Below are 18,850 nucleotides of genomic sequence, written 5' to 3'. Positions count from 1 at the left end.
GTGCGTGTCAGTGACATCTTGCATTTGAGATGGGTAGGTTGCAGAAATGAATTTGCTGCCAGACTGTAACCCATGTGAGCTCGGCTTGTGATGGCAAACCCAGAGGCACTGCAGCCTTTTCCTCCCTGCCACTTCAGTGCGTGCTAAAGGGGCCTCTGTCAGGCAGCGAGGACCCAGTTGAGCAGGTTGGAGTCAGCGGGAACACTAATGGGAGCTGAATCTAACTGCAGAGACAAGTTAAGCTGCTCGTGGTGGTTAGTCAAGTAAACCGAGCGTGCGAACTCCCAAGGGTGTAGAGAGATCCTGTCAGCATCCTCCCGGGGGCTGCATCCGAGGACAGGCACACCAGCCCACGTGATGCTGAGGAGTGCTTTGCCGTAAGTCACCGAACCTGCTGGCCTGGTGTCTGGCAGGGGTAAAGGGAAGTTCTGCTTTTCTTGGGACGTCAATCTATGAAGGAGTGCCATACTATAACTATTCACATCTCTTCTCGAAGAAGCTTGCTGACTAGGGTTCCCTCGTAATTTTTTCTTTCCTTTTCTCTGGATATGTTATGGACCACTAAAGCTAGCATTCAAAAAAAAAAAAAAAAGGAAAATTTTTATGTACTTTGATATTGTAGTGTTGCCTCTATTCTTGGGACTTCCCATCTTGTACTTCATATTTCTGTCCAGTACCTGCTGTGGTTCCCATATACAAATTTTCAAGGACTTTAGAGACTCATCCAGCTTTGGTTTGGGGATGCTGGAAGGAGGTGGTTTGGTTACAGACGGAACTTTCTATGGAGGTAAAATTACTATTTGCCTACTACTTAAGTCATCTAACTGAAGGGCTTTGTTACTTCTCTTTTGTTTCTTTGCTTGGCAAGTAATAGCACCTTGCCTGCTGCTAGGGTGGACTGCAGCTGACCAGAATATATAGGATGAGTCTGTCTGAAGATTGGGCTTCTCATGGTACCAGTGAATCCTGTGTGGCTTCATGAAAGTGATACAGCATGGGATGGGGGAAATACTGTTACTGCACTTGGTCTGTGTTGAGGCATGCCAAGTGCGGGAGCTGCACGGAGCTAAGGTCTGAAGGTGCGCGCTAAAGCTGATGGGGAAGGCGTGTTTTAAAACACCCCATGTATTTTGGGTGAAGTGACAGCAGTTCCTCAGTGGAGTTCTTGGCAGCAAGGTCTGAGACACTGAAGGCTGACACAGTGTTTTAAGAGCCTGAACCGGTCATAAAGTCTTACACTGGTGGGCAAGCTCTCTGCTGTAGCTCTTTGCCCACCGGCAATGGTGCTTCCCCTGTCTGGGTATGGTGTCTCCTGGTCAGGCTGTCCAGGCTTCTCCTGGCAGCTCTCCTTGCCCCTGCCCCTGCCTCCTGTGCCCCTACAGCGGCCTGCACCTGTACCTTGGAGCCCCTGCGCTGGAGCCTGCCCCTGCTGTGGCCGTCTTCCCAGGCTGGTGGTGCCCAAGGACAGGCCTGTGCCTTCGTGTCTCTCCTGGAGGCCCACCAGCTGGGGGAGGAGGAGGAAGGGAACAAACACGTCCCCTCGAGGGTGCTCCCAGGCCCTTGGCAGCAGTGGGGTGAGCTGAGGCCAGAAAGCGCCCGTGGTGTTCCTCCCAGAGAAGCCTGGGTGCGGCTGGGAATGGCGGAGGGGGAGCCCGGCCCCGTGGCCTGCCCAACCACCCTGCCCGCTGGGGCTCCCGCCCTCCCGGCAGGCACCGTTTCTCTCCCCTGTATTAACAACGGGGCCCCGAGCCTTTAGGCCACGCGTGGGGCTGCTCGCCCCTTTCCCGCAGGGGACTGAGGGGCCCGCGTGGGGCGGGAGACGGAGGGAAACGCCCGGGCCGACAGCCCGCTCCCTCCGGCGGGGCCGGGGCCTGGCCCGGGCCGTGTGGCGGCAGTGCCGGGCTGGGGCGCGGGGCGGCGCCCGAGGAGCGCGGCAGCCGCGGCCCCACGGCCGGGTCTCCTCCCGCCGGGACTACGGGCGGGCCGGGGCCGGCGCCAGGGTGCTCGTAGCCGGCCGCCCCACGCCGCCTCCTCCCGCCGCCGGTGCCGGCTGGGCCGAGCGGCCTCACGCAGAGCTGCCGGCGGGGCCCAAGTGGTGCCGGGGGCCGCGTCCCCTGGGGCAGAGGAGACACCTCGGGCAGCTTCCGTCAACACATTGCCAGAGACCAAACCGCCCGCTGCCCCCGGGGACGGCCGCACCGCCGGCTATAAAACGGGAGGAGCCCGGAAAGCCCAGGCGGGCCAAAAGGCTGGGAAGCCGGTGGTTGAGCGAGCAGAGCCCGAGGCTGGCAGCGGCCATCGGACGCTCACTGAATCCCGTGCAAAAAGTGTTTGAAGCGGTCCCAGGCCACCAGGGCAGCGTCCCTCGGGCCCGAGGGCAGCGTCCCCAGAGCCTGCACAAAGGGCCGTACGCCCAAACTACACTGGCGACAAAGCTGCTGCTTCTTAGCTTCTGGAAATCCCTGGCATGGGATGCTCGAGGTGTGAAATGTTGATATTAGGTTAAAAAAACCCTCCATCAAGTGGATTTATGGAAGACAAACCCGTTCAATGCCATATACCCCTGGGGTGGGAAGTCCCAGAGGCATGGACGGTTGTACCCTGAGGGGCTGTAGTTGAGGCAGCGAGGCTGTGTGTCTGCTGTGCCTGCTCTGTGCCTGTAGTTTCCTTCGGTATCGTGCGTGGGGCATCGCTGGAGCCAGGACGGGTGTAGGCAAGCTTTGGGTACCACTCAGTGAAGCAGTTTTTCTTTCATCGCCGAGCTACCTCCTCTCGGGGCGAGCACCCTTTCCACAGAACCTCTGCATGCGTCAGAGCAGCGTGACTGAGTATTTCCCCAGCCACACCCAGGAAATCATACACACCGAATTTTTAATTCCATACTGAATTTTTAATGACATTTGCACACCATTGCAATCACTTGCCTGTTGCCGCTTCTCACAGCCCAGCTCCACCTTCGTGATCCCCTTGGGTAGCATCTCAACAACGTTTTATGAAGTAAACCCACTTCAAAGTAGTTCCTGACCCTCCTTTGCTGGCACGTATTGTGTCCCTGCAGTTTGTTTTTTGGGGCCATGCTACAGCCCATGGCCGTGCTGCATTTTCATTCTGCTGGTCAGCCAGGTACTGGCTGCGTCTGTCCTTCTGCACCCTGAACTTGGCTCTGGAAGGAGGAGATTGTATTTAGTAGAGTAGGATGTGGATAGCACCCCTTGCGTTGGAAGTCTGTTGTTCTACTGCAGAGATGTAATGAGCAAAAATCGTATTTATCCTTTCTGGTAGACTGGAGGGGCAGCTGAATATGGGCTATTGAAGAGCATAGCTGTGGTATTTTAAAATTCTGCTTTATTTTTATTGCTGGAAATATCAGCCTCACATTTTTATTTCCAATCTCATAAATACATTTATACCGATCTTTATTTTTCTTTCTCCAATCACTGCTGTTCCCAATATGCAATGAGATAATTGGATATGGCATGTGCTAGAAGCCTTAAGTCTCAACCCACCATGTGGAAAATACCACTGAATACTTTAGTGACAGCAGAACATTTGGTGCTGGAAAAATTAGTTTGCATTAGCCACAGAAGGTACTCAGCCTCTTTGCTATGACCAGCTGACAAATAGCCTGACTTGTTTGATGATCGTGGCAACAGTGACTGATTCCCACAGCCACGTTCCCCACCCTCTTAGAAAATGAAGCTTTGAAATGCAGCTCGCTTTCTAACCACGGGGGTTCAGACTGGAAGGGTTGCATTGGGGCAGTTCCTCCATGCTCTGCTGGCTGCAGGCTTTGGGGTTACGCTCCCCTCCACACTGTCTCAGACCCAAGTGCATTCAAAAGAGCTCTAGCTATTGGGATGGAGATGCCTGAGCAAAAATACGTGCTGTAGGAAGCCAGGTACTTTTCTCTCCTTGATGCGTAACTTTGGGGGATGACAGTGAGGAGGCTTTTTGCCCTCTTCTGAGGCATCCACGCTTACCCACCGCTGGAAATAAAGTCTGTGGTGCAGTTTGTTGTTGTTCCTGGCAGTGGTATTGAAATCTTTCTTGTCTGGCTTGTGGGCTGCGTTCCTATATTTAGGGTTAAATGGCTCTCTGTGTGTATGGAGGAAGCCTGGGAAGCCAGCCTGGCTTTTGTCTGTAGCGTCTGCTGAAGTGGATCCTGAGATCTCTGCGTTTGCAGGACCAGCAACACCAGCAATGCCCCCGTCCTCTCCTCTGGCACACGTAGCTACTGCTGGGGTCAGGGAGGGTTTTCTGCCCATATGATCTTTCTGTGGCTAATGCAGACTTTCTACCCATGGTCCTTCTAGTCAGGCAGGAACAGAGGGCTCCCATAATCCCTCCGTTAAAGTGCTAGTGGGTTATGAGATGCATTTTTGAGAGTTCCCGTAAGGTCAAGAAAGGCATGCCAGTCACCAGAGTAAGTGCATTGAGGCAGGTGAGGCACCTGGGGCCAGGTGGACAATATTAGTATTGCCAGCTTTGACCGCATTCCTCACAGGTGTTGCAGTACACTATGATTTCTTTTTAAAGCCCCAGCTCCCTGAGTCATGCTTTTGCATAAGGCTCACAGCTTGTAACAAGAAAAACAAGGAATCCTTCGCAGCATACCTGGCTGAAGGGAAAATTTGGCAATAGGACTGTTCAAAGGGCCCATGCCAGAAGGGCAATAAAGAGACCCCCGAGTACAGGGTGTGTTTTTGAACATCTAGATCCAAACTCACACTTAGGAAATGCCTTGAGGCCAGGGCTGCGGACATGGGGCCTTCCTCTGGAGTGGCCATGCCCCCAGCCAGTCCCAGCCCAGCCTGGCTGCCAGTGCTGGCATTCAGCTAGCCACGTCCTGCAGGAGGGGATGAGCAGCAGGGTTTGCTGTGGGAGCGGCTGGGTACAATTTTGCTTAACATTTGCACTGCAAATAATAGAGAGGGTACAAACCATTGCTTTCCAATCTGCTTCAACACAAACCACTTTGAGATCCAACGCAGAATTACTGCTGAAAAATATAGGGCTAGCATGCTAAGGGAGAGCTCTACAGCTGTGATGCTGATTTTAGCATGTTTTCAGGATAAACAGAGCAGGGTAGGAGCTCTTGAAGGCTGCCTTTCCCAAGGACGTTGTCAGAGCACTGGCTGAGCTTTCGCACAACCCGGCATCTTTAAGGTTAACAAGCTTTAGAGACTCCCCAAAGCTGCCCCCGACTGCTGCTACCACCACTCTGGCCCTGCTTCGTTGATGCCATCCTGCGGGCTCAGAGCTGCCTGTCTAACTCCAGGCAGGTGCCCACAGAGCTCCACATACAATTTCTCCCCATGCAGAGGATGCATGGCTAAAACACAGAGCCCCATGAGGCATGGTGACAGCATGCGCTGAAACAGCTGTTTCAGCGGTGACATCCTAGGTGTGGAGGAGCATGAGGTGGTTTCTGGTGTCCCTAAGCTGCTCTCCTCTGCCCACGAGCAGGGGCCAGAAAGTGTTCCTGGAGGCTCAGGTGTTTACCTTGCTGCAGCTGGTAGCAGGTCCAGGTGGAGGGTGCTACAGAGGAAGGCAATCAAAGCACAGGAAATCAGCTCCCTCCTGAGGAGAAGAGGCAGGGAAAGGACCTCTGCAGACCCTCTGGGAGAAGAGTTACCAGCAGCTGCCCAGGAGAGAAGTAAGGAGAGCCCTGCTGGGGTGGTGGGGTAGGGCTTGCTTGCCTCTCAGTCTTGCCCAAATGCTGTTCAGTGTAGGAGTCAAAAGCACTGGTGATGCAGGACCCTCTCGGCTGTTGTGGAGCACCTCTTATGCGTGGGTGCTGGACTGTGGTCACTGGCTGTGTCAGCAGTGTGTGTAATTTGTTTGTGTGCTGGAACTAGCTGTGTACTCCCCAGATAACAGGTCCCTGTGGACCTGCATGAGCACCTTGTCCTGCCCGGGAAGCTGGCATTTCAGGGGTCACCTTAAGCTGTGTTGGTATCCTGAGTGCTTGGTTGGGGTCTCCAAAAAGGCATCCTGGCATGAAGGCAGTTTGGCACTGCCTTGTGCAGTGCCAGGCTTGCCTGCGAATGGGCAGAGGTGTCCCCAGTGGCACTTCCCCTTCCTTGGGCTTGGCTTGGTCTGTTCTGCAGAGGGACCACCTCACCATCCCATGGCAACGTGTGGCTCACTTCAGGAGAGCAGGAGCAAACCTGTGAGCGAGTGTGGGAGCTCATCTCTGCCAAGAGGAGGTGGATGCCTCCTAGAAGTATGAGCATGAAGAAGGTGGCTGCTCTGTTGGCCTGAATTTGGCCAGAGGTAATGCCTGTAGCTACTTCTAAGCTCATAGAAGTTCCACAACCAGACTGGATGCAGTCCCGGTGACGTGAGAGGCAGGAGGCAGTAGCTGTGTGCCCGGCTTCCCCAGGCATTGCATTTCTCTGCTACGTAACTTGACCAGAGAAGGCTTTCTACCAGGATTTTGGGAGCTGCTGGATCCTCAACAGCAGGAGCCCTGCCAGGACCTGCACAGTGACTGTGCAGATAGCTTTCTTCTCTTCCTCTGCTCCGTGTCTCCATGCACCTGCACGTTTTCACGTTTTCGTTATTCATCAATTCTTGTGCCTTTTCTCTGGGTACCTTAGAGCTGAGCTCGTGACTTGCAGCTGGGATTACAAAGGTTGTGATGTTTTGATGTGCCAGGATTTATGGGACTGAGGTAGAAGGGGTTAACACAAACCTGCTCATGCTGAAAAACTGTAGGCCTACTGCTTGCATCCCATGTCCTGCAAGCGGCCGTTGTGAGTTGCCTGCAGTCATGCATTGTCTACATCAGTGTGTCCATTGCAAGTCTTCTCTCCCTGTTCACATGGAGATGATGCTGGTGAACATGCAGGTACAGCTTCTTGTGTTCAGCCATCACAGTCTCATCCTGCCTCTTGCCGTTGCAAACACTGCACCAAATTTAGCAGGTGAACCAGATTCTGGTGAGGAAGCAGCAGTCAGGCTCAGATCTGACAATGGACTTCTTCTTCCTCCCTTTGCATTGCGTGTTGCACGTTCCCCACATCACAGCTGCTGGTCTGGTAGCTGGTATGGGCAGTTTCAGAGTCTTCATGAGCCAAGGTAAGAGGAGAGGTAAATAGTGCAACAGGTATGACACTGTAGTGTCTTGGCTGATCTAAGGGGCTTGCTACCAAGAGGTGTTTCTCTGCTCTCATGGCATTAGGTAGTGAACAGTAGCAAAAGCTACTGCTGTCACTTCCAGCTGGTACATGTCTGCTGAGAATCTACAACAGCTTTCCACAAAAAGGCATTATAAAGCTTTTCTTCTGGATGGAGACTGGGAGGGTAGCAGATGGGACACGTGTCTCTCCATAAGACAGCATCAGTGGGGGATGTTCAGAGACACGATGCCCTTTATGGCCCCTGGAGGTAGCCTGGGCAGTGGCTTTTGCAGTGCCTGGTACCTTCCCAACATGCAGTTTGTAGTCCCTCTGGATGGAGCCCTGTGCCATCTCCTTGAGGTGTCCCTGTTTGGATGGTGCAATATTGAATAGCTTCTTGTGAACTTTGTCCTATCTCTGTCGGGAATTGCTTCCCACAAGTCAGGCACCATGAAATAACTTGTCAGATCTGGCTACCTAAGCTCAGTTGCATTGCCAAGCACTAAGAGCATCGGCACATTCAGCACCGGCTAGCCATTTTCCGTGGATTCAGCCTTGGCAGCAGGCCCAGCCGGAGCAGCACGGGCTGCTCCTCCAGCTCCTTTCTAAGTGGCGTGTGGATGAGTGCATGCATCCACCCACGCTGAGCCACCTACCCCAGGGAGGGCCTGGGAAATGGGTCGGGAGAAAAGGAGTGCGGATGCCTGGATCTCAAACATTGATGAAACTCTGAGCGGGTGTAAAGCACGTTGTGTGGGGAACGTCAGCCCTGCCTGGCCAAAGCATGCAGGGCTGCAAGTACCGGAGGCCTGTGGCTAAAGCATAAAGAAGGACTGCATTGGCTGCCCTGCAAAATGCTCACATTTCTGAAGCTGGTTGCGAGTTTAACCTGGAGCTTGTGTTATTCCCAATGCCAGCTCAGAGCATGTAGTGGGCAGAGTCTGTGTGTGTGTGTGTGCGTGCTCAGGTGGAGGAGGCTCAGGCTGCTAAAAATCCAAACAACTGAAGTGAGGGAGGAAGTATCATCCTCTGCCTCTTGGCTCTTCAAAGCTTCTGGTGTGGCTCCCAAAGCTTTTTTTTTTTTTTTGGGGGGGGGGGGGGGGGCGGGGGTGTGTTGTTTTGTTTTTATTTTTGTTTAGAAGAGCAAAGGAACAGATTAGTAAAGTCCAGAGGAAAATGAGAGGGGAGAACCACTCCTGGTGCTTGCCTTTAAGTGAACTGCCGGGCAGTGACTCATCCCAGCCAGGACAGTAATTTCATGTAACAGAAAAAGGGCAAGAGGGGACATGTGTTGGAGGAGATACTTGCAAGCGTGAAGCCAGAGCAGCTGGAAGAACAACGGGGATAACTCACTGTGGTTCCCCAGGGAAATGAGCAGAGGTGCAACTTTAAGACTGCAAGTCTGTGGATAAGATGTGCACGTCTCATGTTCCTGGAGTTTGATAACTATGGATTTTTTTCCCCACATTGTTTCTATCGAAGCTGATGCTAAATACGTGGTCCTGATAGCTGGAGCACTGCAATTCTCTTCTTTTGTTGCTGAATTTAGGCCCTGGTGTTTGAACTGCTAGTACTGACATCTGAGTGTGTCTGGTCACTTGACCATTTAAGCATGTCATGTACTGAACAAACAAGAGGTGAATTTGGAGCATGACATCATGTCATGGAAACACTGCGTTTGGGACTCCTCTTCCAAATGCTTTGTCTGATTAGTCTCAAACTCTTTGGTATGGGGAGAAGGGAGGGATCATCCCTTTTTTTTTTTTTTTCCTTATCTGAGATCTTTGGTAAAAACACAGGCAGAGGGGAGCATTGCCATGACATAAAGGGGCGGTTTGCTGCGTTAGCTCTCCCTGCCCCTGGGGGCATGCTGTGAAATGCTGGCTTCTAAACGTCACTGAAGAATATTTCAATGCAGCTTTGAGATGGTTATTATTCGGATGCATTGCCAACCTTAGTCAAGACTGCGGGCACCTTTCCACGTATTAAAGATGAATTCAAATAAACGAAACTGAATGCAGCTGTCCACTCCCCTGGCCTCCCAGGACATACTTGCATGAATTCAAGAAGGCTCAAATTTTATCTTAGATTTTTTAGTCTCCCTTTATATAAACAAAATTAAAAGGGGCAAATGCATTGCAGGATAAAACCTGGTTTGATAAAAATGGATGTAGGAGAAAAGAATTGTAAGCAACGTTTGTCCTCACTCGTGCCCTTCAATTAGATCACCCTGTGCCCTCCTTCGTACGGTATGTGGCTTGCATTTTTGTCTGGCTGGGGCTATGGTTAATGTCACTGCTCAAACACCAAGTTGGTTTTGTGAAAGGCTGTGGTACCTTTGGTGTTCCTGCACTCCGGGTCCTTCCGCTCCTCCGTGAGCGGACGCTGCTGCCTCTTCCTCTGCTTGGAAGGGGCTTGCAAGCCCATCAGCTTGCAACTGCTTGTCCGCAGCAGGAGCCTTTCCCAATGACCCCTTTGTTCTGCCTGTGCCTCGTGTTCTGCGGGGGTTTGGAAAAGTGCTTCATAAAATGGAATCGGCAATTTAATAACAAATTAAACATTTTTGTGAACCTTCCAATGCTAATTATGGTTTTCCTAGCCTGGCTAAAACCAAGAGCAGCCTCTTTGTGGTATGGCTGCTGCCAAGGCATGAAGCCACATGTGGAAATTATATATTTAATTTTCAAACGTCAGCATAGGTCAAGGTTTTTTTTAAGAGTGGGCCAAAGGCGCTGGCTGGTTTAATTACTGCTTTTTTTTAACCCCGTGATGAGATGCAGCAGTGTTAAGCAGTTGTGGATCACATTGCTTCCTTGGGCTCTGCTGGTAAGAGTACTCCTTGGTGGTGAGGAAGATTAACGGCTTGTCTGCAGGGGGTGCAGAGTGTTATGAACTGCAGGGTGAATTCACAGCGCGCCAGCCACGTGCTCACCGTGGGGCAGCTCTCGGGCCGTGTGTGGTAAGCTGCCCTGCACAAAGGCGTTCATTGAGGGTTCTGAAAAACACATCCTCACGGGGAACTGATGGGGAGCAGCTCCTGTGCCATCCGCTCTGCTCTGCCCCGTTGCACGCTGCCTTCCCCTGTATGGAAAGCCGGGTGCTGCAAGTGAACCGGGGACAGATTTGCAAAGGCTGAAAGAAGGTGTGTTGGACCAGCGCTGCAGAGCTTAACATTAGAGCTGGGTAGGTATGGTAGGGATCAAGGTTGAAAAAGTAAGTGAAAGTAAGTGAAAAATCTCCACAGCAGTTGTATGTCCTTCAAAATCAGGTCCTTGAGCAATCCGTTTCCCTGGCCGTGGCAAACTGAGAGCTGGGGCTCTCAACCCTTTGCCTGGACTCCCTCCCTAGACTAGGGAGGCGGAGGTACTTGCTGAAAGCAGATCTAGCCTGCTAATCCCTTTCCCTTGGCAGCAAGGGGAACCAACAACCCAAGTTGATAAATTCCATCTGTAATGATAAATCCACAGAGAAATGTGGGCACCAAGCTGTACTTCTGGGCCAAGTTTTGGACTTGTACCTTGAAGGCTATTGTCTGATTCTAGATGTGTCTATACTTCTGCTAACTTTGTGTAGGTCTATGTGTACGCATGTCTGTGTAGTTTACCCTAGATGAGCACTTGCTGCTATTGGGACTTGGGGATTGGTCTCGCAGAGTCCCATTTTCCCTGTCCCATCTCCAGATCTGCAGATGTCCTGTAAGCCAGAGCATTCACTTGTGCGGGGCGAGACATGAGCTCAAATCCTTTCTTTGAACTGGATCCAAATTTTCTGCTTTTTGGGGGGGTGCTCGGCCTGTGCGTTAGAGGATGTGTGGGTAGGGTGCCAGGGGTGAGGGGTGCTCGCAGTGTGGAAGCTGCTTCCACCTTTACGTAAGGTGCTCGGGGTACCTTGGCGCGAATACCAGACCTTAGGCCTCCCAGGCAGCTGCTGTGCTGGTCAGGCTTCACACCATTGACTCCTTGGCCAACTTGACACTAAACCAGGATGCTGAATACTAATGTATTCACAGGACCAAATTCTCTTGTGTCTGCTGTGGTTTCAATATGGGTAGGCATTTTGAGAAGGAGGTGGAGGCTCCTAGCTACTGTTGCTTGAAGTGGTTTGCTCAGCTCATCTGCAGGGTAAGGAAAAAGGCAGAATAAATTTGAGAGAGGCATCTAAAGCCCAGCCCAACAGGTAGCTGGGGCTTGTGGTGCCTTGCACTGCTGCGTGGAGGCATGCCTATTTCCTACGGCTGGCCAGGGGATGGTGGAAAGTGCGATGTGGCTGAGCGCTGGCTGAACTGTCACAGGAGAAAGTGGGGGCCCAGGGGAGGAGAATGAGAGCCCAGCAGTGAAAGGTTAACATGTTGACTGCCATCAAGGCATGTTGATCGTAGATGGGAGAGAGGTTCCCCTATACTGAGCAGCGCTCCCTCCGAAACAGTGACCCAGGCACCCGGCTGAGTGGGCAGGGGTAAGGCAGGGTTGAGAGAGCATCAAGAGACCGGCTGAGCTCTGGATTATGCACTCGTGGGCTTCACAGAAAGGACTTTCTCCTGATTTATGTAGTTTCTACTCTCATTTGCTTGTGCCCCTGCCATCCCAGAAAGCAAAGCTGTGTTAGCAAATAGACTACATAGGCACTTTTAAAAACCACCACCTTTTTCCTGGTGCTTATGACCTCCTGTCTCAATTTTTTTAGAACACTTTCAAATATCACTTTCTTTCTTTTTCCCAGTGTTAATATGTGTGTTTCAGCTTTACAGTATCAAGATGATGAGGACTGGTTTATCAGGACAGGTTTTGGTCAACAAAGGAAACCTTAAAGTCAGCTCCGTGAGTATCTGTCACACCTGCTTTTCTAACAAAGCTGTCATTTCAAAGCTTGAAAGATCTGAAAACTAAAACAATTACAGCAGAGAAGTATAGGGCCTTGCACATGCTGTTTTCCTTGCTCCTCAGGACATTAGTTACATGTCTGAAGATCCCTGCCTCTCCTTTAGCAGGTCCGAGTGACTCTTCGGGCAGAAGACAATTCAGCTTAGATGCTGGAGTAAAGCCATTTCACCCTTCTTTCCCTTCAGTGCATCACATCTGACACTGGGATTGAGCAATTACATCTCTCTAACCCAGGAAATTCCAAAACTGAAAGGTCTTAGAGCAAAATGTTAACTTTGCTGCCCTGCATATCCTGTACACTTCATTGTGTAGGTCAAACACCGAGTGATATGCTACGCTGACAAGAAAAACAGGAATAGGGAATGCCATATGTGCACGATCTGGCAGAGTTAATGTTAATGTAGAAACTTAAACTTTTGGTATTTGCTGATATTTGAGGTGTTTATTTCTCAGCTTTAACAATAAGCGTCGCTGCTTTTCCCCTACCACACAGGTTGTAAATAAATGCCAAGTTTTGAAGAGCAGCTCCAGAAAAGCAGCGGAGTTCATGACAAGTTACATTTCTATGTAACACTTAGGAAATTCCAAATCCTTAAAAATATTTGAGGAACTTACTTAAAGATGCTGGTGGAATCAGCTAGCCCTCCCTTGTCACAACCTCTCTTAGAGCTCTAATCCAGGCTGCTTTAGTAGCCTAGCTGTCCGGAGACTAAGGCAAGCTTGAAGCTGTCTGCCCCTGCATTTCATATAGCAGGCTAACATTCCTTGCTCTGACACTTTCTCACCTGAGATTGCTTTAGTGACCGTTCAGCTTTGTAAGGTCCTGTGTCCAGGTTCTTTTTCTACCCATCTGTTACTGCTGGAATCAGGTAAAGTTAAGGCATTTTTAGCCTCGTGACATTATTTAGGAAAACACGTATTACTACAGCTCTCCAGTTGCGACGCTAATGTTCTGAGCACCAGAGCACTGCATGCACCACAGCAGCTGTTACGTATTCAAGGGTGAAATTCCAATAATAGTATGCTATATAATCTCTGCATAAATATTTATGCTTGTGAAGGTTAAATGACTTGGAGTACTACAAACTCCAGCCTTTCGGGCAGGCCACTGCAATTTAAGCCTTCTTGCGGTGACCTACCACTGACCTCTCCCTAGTCTAGAGGCAGAGTGATTGATGGAGATAAAAATTCAGAGTGGATCCTGAGGCCTCTGCTGAGCAATAAAGCAGCACACAAAACACATTAGATGTTATCTGAACGCAGCTACTCATCTCGGAACTACTTCTCATCTCTAACAATCGCTTACATTTCCTTGGAACTTCTCCCAGTGTAACCTTCATTACAAACCCTGCATGATGTTGTCTCAACATTGGTGTAAGAGGGTGAAAGCCTCTTGAAGATGACAAGCGTCATGTCATAAGCTGGGTTTTTGGTGTTTTTTTCATGTGATGGATGGGAGACATGTAGTTATCCTTTTCTAATGTGCAGGCACATCTTCAAGGTTGTGATATGGTTAGCTTACTTCAGAAATGCAAGTGAAACAAGAGGCCAGACTACTACTAAAATGGTTGTACAAGGTAGGTCCCATTAACCATTAGGATCTGTAGTTCAGGGCCTTTCAGCACTTATGGAGCAAAAAAAAAAAAAAAAGCCAAAAGAGGCAAAGCTGTAGTCTTTGTAAACTCAGCAGAGCTGGGATTTGCTCCAACCATTTAACCTCAGTGTGTTTTCAAAAAGTTGTATAATCCCTCATTTGCTTCCTAAGCTACATTCCAGAGGGATAACAGATACAGCCTTATTCCTTTTTCTCCATCTCACTAGTGCCGTTATTTCCTACCTCAAAGCAGAGAACAGAACTCCATTCAATACAGCTGATGGGTTCCTTTACACTCCTACCTGTTGATAGTGCATTAGGAATGACTCCATCCATGCTAGACAGAAAAGCAAGCCACAATGATGTGTCTCATTTTAATCCAAGCTGAGGGGAAGTATATCACTTGCTGCTTTTAAGCACCAAGATGATATTTAGACTTCTGTCTTCTACTGAGAAAACAGAATGCACCCTTGACCTTTCAGAAGCGAGCCATCCTAAATCAGGGCTCTGTTGACTTAGTTCTACTTGCCCAAAGGAAACACATCACCAAAACCATGTGTTGAAGTAGCTTTCCTAAAAAAGCCTGATTTATTTCTATGCCATTCCACCACGGTTCGTAGCTGTTGTCAATACTTGGTATTATCTTTGGAGCAGGAACATTATCAGCAGGTTTATGACTTACTAATGCCATGTTGAGGATTGTTTATTTTATCTGGCAGTTGATATCTAAAAGAATGGCTTTAGGACAACAATATACATTTCAGTCTGAGGAACTCATTAATAATACTTTAATCCACAGGAGTCTTAGCTTTTATTTTGCTTTACTCTGCACTGGGAAATTTTTTTTCTTGACTTGTCCTCTCTGAACTTGCCGAGCACGAGTTCCAAATCCCAGAGACTGCATTGATTCTGTTAAGTACTTCTGGTCAGGAGAGATGCACAGCATCACCAACAGTTTAGCATCACCTCCTAAAAACAGGAAAAAGACAAAACATACTTATTTACCTCATTATTTTCAGTAAGTTCTACACTGGTAATGTATTGATCTACACAACAACGAGCATAGGCTACCATTGCTTTTATGAAGCAGAAGACTGTCTATGAAGAGGGCTGTTGAAAACAGACAGCTCCTTCAAGGGAAGACTATATCTAACAATATGGTATTTGCCCCAGTAGAATAAATGTTTCATGATTTGTGATACAGAATTTTTTTTCCCCCTTATAGCTTCATCAGTTAGTCTGCATGTATGTTATGGGTCTGGGCACTTCATTAAGCTTTGTCAAATATTTGTAAATTCAGGGTAGTAGCCAAATGGTTTATTTGTGTGACAATAAAGCAAACCAGACTTATTAGCAGTTCACAGAGATTGATTAAACAAACAAGGAACTTGCCACTTTTGACGCTTCACCTAAACAGTGTCACCAAGTCATACACCAGGCGTGGTTAAAACCAGGCTCAGTGCCCATACAGCATAGCTCCTAAACTCACTTCTTTCTTTGGCTTTCCCTTTTCACAGTGGGGACTCCAGCACTAGGTGAAATTCAAAGTTCAAGCAAAAATTAACAGTCTTTCAGAAGCTCTGAAGAACTGTTACCTTCAGGCACCATCAGTGCCTTGAACTGGAGACTAAAGGGCTGATGCTTTCTGGCTGAAGAAAAATGGACTAACATACTATATAGGTGGACACAAATCTGACATTGCTGGAGGAATTACGCTTGCTTTAAAACTACTTCTGCATAGGTGAGGAGCTAGAGAAGAGGAGGTGACCCAAACCCAAAAAGGAGCTGTAGCACAGTACTATGACTATGTTCTGTCTCGTTCCTTTGTCTTACTGCTACAGGGCACAATGTTAAGGAATGTGCAAATATGTGACTACACCCTGTAGTAATAAAGATTGAAGCTTAACTTGTAAACTGTACCTGACATGAAACACCAATGAAATGCAATTATTACCTTTTACACAATCCTATTAGAGATGTTGTGATTTTTACAATGGTATTCCTAAACTGAACCTTGGAAACGGCAAGGTTTAACCAAATTCAGGAGTTCAGAGCTCTCACTGTGTACTCACACTGCTCCAAAGCCTGAGTCTTTGAGTAGAGGCCCACATACAAGGGAGGAGTACAAGATCATCCTCTAGTTTTACACGACAAAGGAGGGGAAAGATTGGGAAAAGAAATCTATACTGTTAAACAAAAGTCTGAACAATCCCTCACCTACAGAGTCCTGAAGCAGATGCGTAAGTTTGCTGTTTCGATAAGGTACGTGAGATCGCTGTTCTGCTATTGCTCCAAGAACGTCTGCTAGGGCAGACAAGCTACGGTTAATAAATGATGTCTCTCTCAGTGCTGCACCTGTCACTCCAGACATACCTAGTACAGTGTAGAAAAAAGCAATGTAAGTCTAAGCAAAGCTGCTTCAATTGTAATTGTGAAAAATTCTGTTGCTGTATCATTTACTTTTGACACAGTATTTTTTAACACAAATTCTGAACCATGATTTCCAGTCCACCCATGCCAAAAGCAAGATGTAGTGACTGTTTACTCCAGACTACCAAGACATTGTTCAGTACTTCTACTCTGTGATGGAAGGTTAAAGAAGGTTCAGTGCCTGCAGATGGTCTGACGTATCTCATGTTAAAGTTGATCTCTTCAGCCGTACAATGCATCTTGGCTCCATATGTATTATGGAACCGAGAAAGTAGTAGAAACACCATAAGATCAGACAAGACAACACTACTTTTGAAAACATCAGTGCACAGTGTCTCCAGTGGGAAGTCTGCTGTGTTCCACCATTTTTTATAACAGTTAACTGACCTGTCTGTATCCCTTAGGAAGAACAGGAGTGACACTGATGGCATAAGCTGCAGAAAGAAAACTGTACAACAGCCGTAAGTGTGAGGGGTTTATGTTCACCAGAGTTTGTAAGGTGCTGTTCTTTGTGGTACGATTTGCTGTAAGGAAATCAATACAGGAAAACGATGCCCTTCTACCATCCACCCAGCATGGCTGTATGCAGCTGTGCTGCCCTTGAGCAACACTGGAAAGGTTTGGTCTACAAATCAAGTTGCACCGATTTCAAGAGGTGCTGCAAGCTCAACTCTATGATCAGTCTGGATGAGTGTGCTTAGGGTAATTAATTCCTCCTGTCCTTACGTCTGCCGCTTGGGGAAGAGAAACTTGCTATAACTATTTAGCATCACATTATTCAAATTCAACCTTTCTTCAGGATAGTGGATGAGGTACAGATGCATCTGCAATCAGTTCTCATTACCCGGAGCACATGATCCATGCTAGGCAGAGCTAATGGTAGAGGGAGGGTCAGAAGGGGCTTACAGTTTCCTCAACTGCCTTCTGTCCCACCTCCAGAGAGACAAAGAGGCTGTGTACAGAGCGACTCTAGGGATCTTGTTTTCCCTTTAGGCCAGTATTTTCCCAACTGGGAGAACAAGAGAGGTGTTCAAGAGGCAAGTGTTAAAAGGTACAGTAACAGGGAAAAAAAAATGGAAGTCTGGACAGTGAGGGCTGGAGAAATGGGACTGTAGGAGGGGATGGGGCTGGAACGGCAGAGTCTTTTTGCAGAGAGGCACAGAACAAAACAGAAGACCCTGCCACAGGGTGTCAGCAACCTGAGATAGGATGTATCTCAGCCTACCTTTACTAGGGTCTGTGTCTACAGCCATCCCCTTTTATAGTCAGAGAAGGTGGACTCCTGAGACAATGGGTATCACCCTAAAGCAGAAAACTGCAAATAGGTAAGGGGGTACATGTTTAAACTGCTGATTACCTACATTTGGTCAGATGAACTTCCACAAAGCCTTTAGCTGAGTTTTCAAACCGAAACCTAGTTTGCTAAAAAGGGGCCACTTAGTTAGTAAATGCTGTAAATGATCCAGGATGGCTGTGGAGCTAACAAGGCAGGGTGCTGATGTACATTTAAAGTGCATGAGATGCCTGCTACTGCTGCTCACTTAGATTTGTCCACATTTTAAAACAATTATGCGTTAACAGCTGCCCTCACTTCTATCAGAGTAAGTCCAACATCTTCAAATCTCCACCAGCGTAGCTGATGGCAGAGGTTAGTCTGCTGTATGTGCAGGGCCACATCTAACACTGATGTAAGTGAGCACAGTTCTTCTGGGCTTCACTGGAGGATCTGGCCCACCGAGCCCCAACCCAAGTAAATGTTTGTCCTCGTTGAACTGAGGGAACAAACACACACACTGTTGCTCAGTTACATGTTTACCAAACAGTTTCCAGCACTTAGAGCAAATGAAAAAAATAATGTATTATATTAGGTTTCTCTGTGGAACAAAAGTTTAACAGTGAGCAACAGCAAGAATTCTTGGCAGTAAAGTAAAAGACTCTTTCATAATATGGTTCAGTTTTCAAAACATTATTTCTGGAATGGTACATTTGGCTGCATGGCTTTTCTTGGTAAGAAAGCTTGTCCTTTAGGAAATAATCAAGTTTTTTAAATTATTGTGCGCATAGAGGAGGGGGGAGGAGGAAAATGCTTTGAAGAAACAATGAAAACAATATTATCTTTTCAACACTAACTTCCTCCAAGACTTTTTCCACAATAAGGCAGAAAAACCCACACATGGTGATATCAATTATTACAGATATTTGTAATATCTAAATGACACTTTAAACATTTCTGTACAAAGACATGCTAATTTTCAGAGTAGAAAAACAGGCCTAATAAAACCAGTCTGAACAAATAATATACCTATGATATGGGTAACTGCCCTGAGCTTATTTTAGGCTTATGCAGTCAGATTTTCAGTTAAACTGTACCAGTGTAAAACTGGAACAATCAGGCCCACAAATTTTGTTTATGTCAGGATCTGTGGGTTTAAACCACCCCCTGTATGAAAGCAGGGTTGCACATATCCCTACATAAAGAGGTAAAGGCAACTATTGTAACCTAGATCTGGGAGGATCCGTGCCCAGAAACAGACACGTTTGCTTACCGACACACTCGCTACCAGCCAGATCCACCAGCTGCAATCTAGTTTTGACTTGCTTCAGTTTCTCAGTGGCTTCAAGTTGTGCTGGTGAAGAGGCTCTGGAAGAAGAGGTGGATTTACTGTCTCTCACTTTTTGTGGATAGGTGCAGGAAACCTCTTTATTTAGTCTCTGACTGGTTTGTTCATCTTCCCATGAAGTACCTGGTTAATGGAAAAAACAAACAAGGGGAGCTTCTCACTGACACTGGAAATTGATATGGGGAAAAATGGGGCATTAGT

General features: G+C 48.1%; 1 protein-coding gene across 1 annotated transcript in view; it reads right to left on the bottom strand.

The window, feature by feature from the left end:
* Window positions 1-14,162: 14,162 nt before the first annotated feature.
* Window positions 14,163-18,850, bottom strand: part of KIF25 (kinesin family member 25) — a 42,808-nt gene continuing 38,120 nt past the window's right edge. The window contains 3 exon segments of the mRNA XM_075495804.1: window positions 14,163-14,567; window positions 15,816-15,971; window positions 18,575-18,772. Coding sequence (XP_075351919.1) covers window positions 14,410-14,567; window positions 15,816-15,971; window positions 18,575-18,772 — 512 coding nt within the window. The 3' untranslated portion in view covers window positions 14,163-14,409.

The sequence above is a fragment of the Mycteria americana genome, chromosome 3 (assembly GCF_035582795.1).
Source record: "Mycteria americana isolate JAX WOST 10 ecotype Jacksonville Zoo and Gardens chromosome 3, USCA_MyAme_1.0, whole genome shotgun sequence".
Lineage (NCBI taxonomy): Eukaryota > Metazoa > Chordata > Aves > Ciconiiformes > Ciconiidae > Mycteria > Mycteria americana.
The sequence above is the reverse complement of the archived record's forward strand: the minus strand, read 5'-3'. Positions and strand labels throughout refer to the sequence as shown.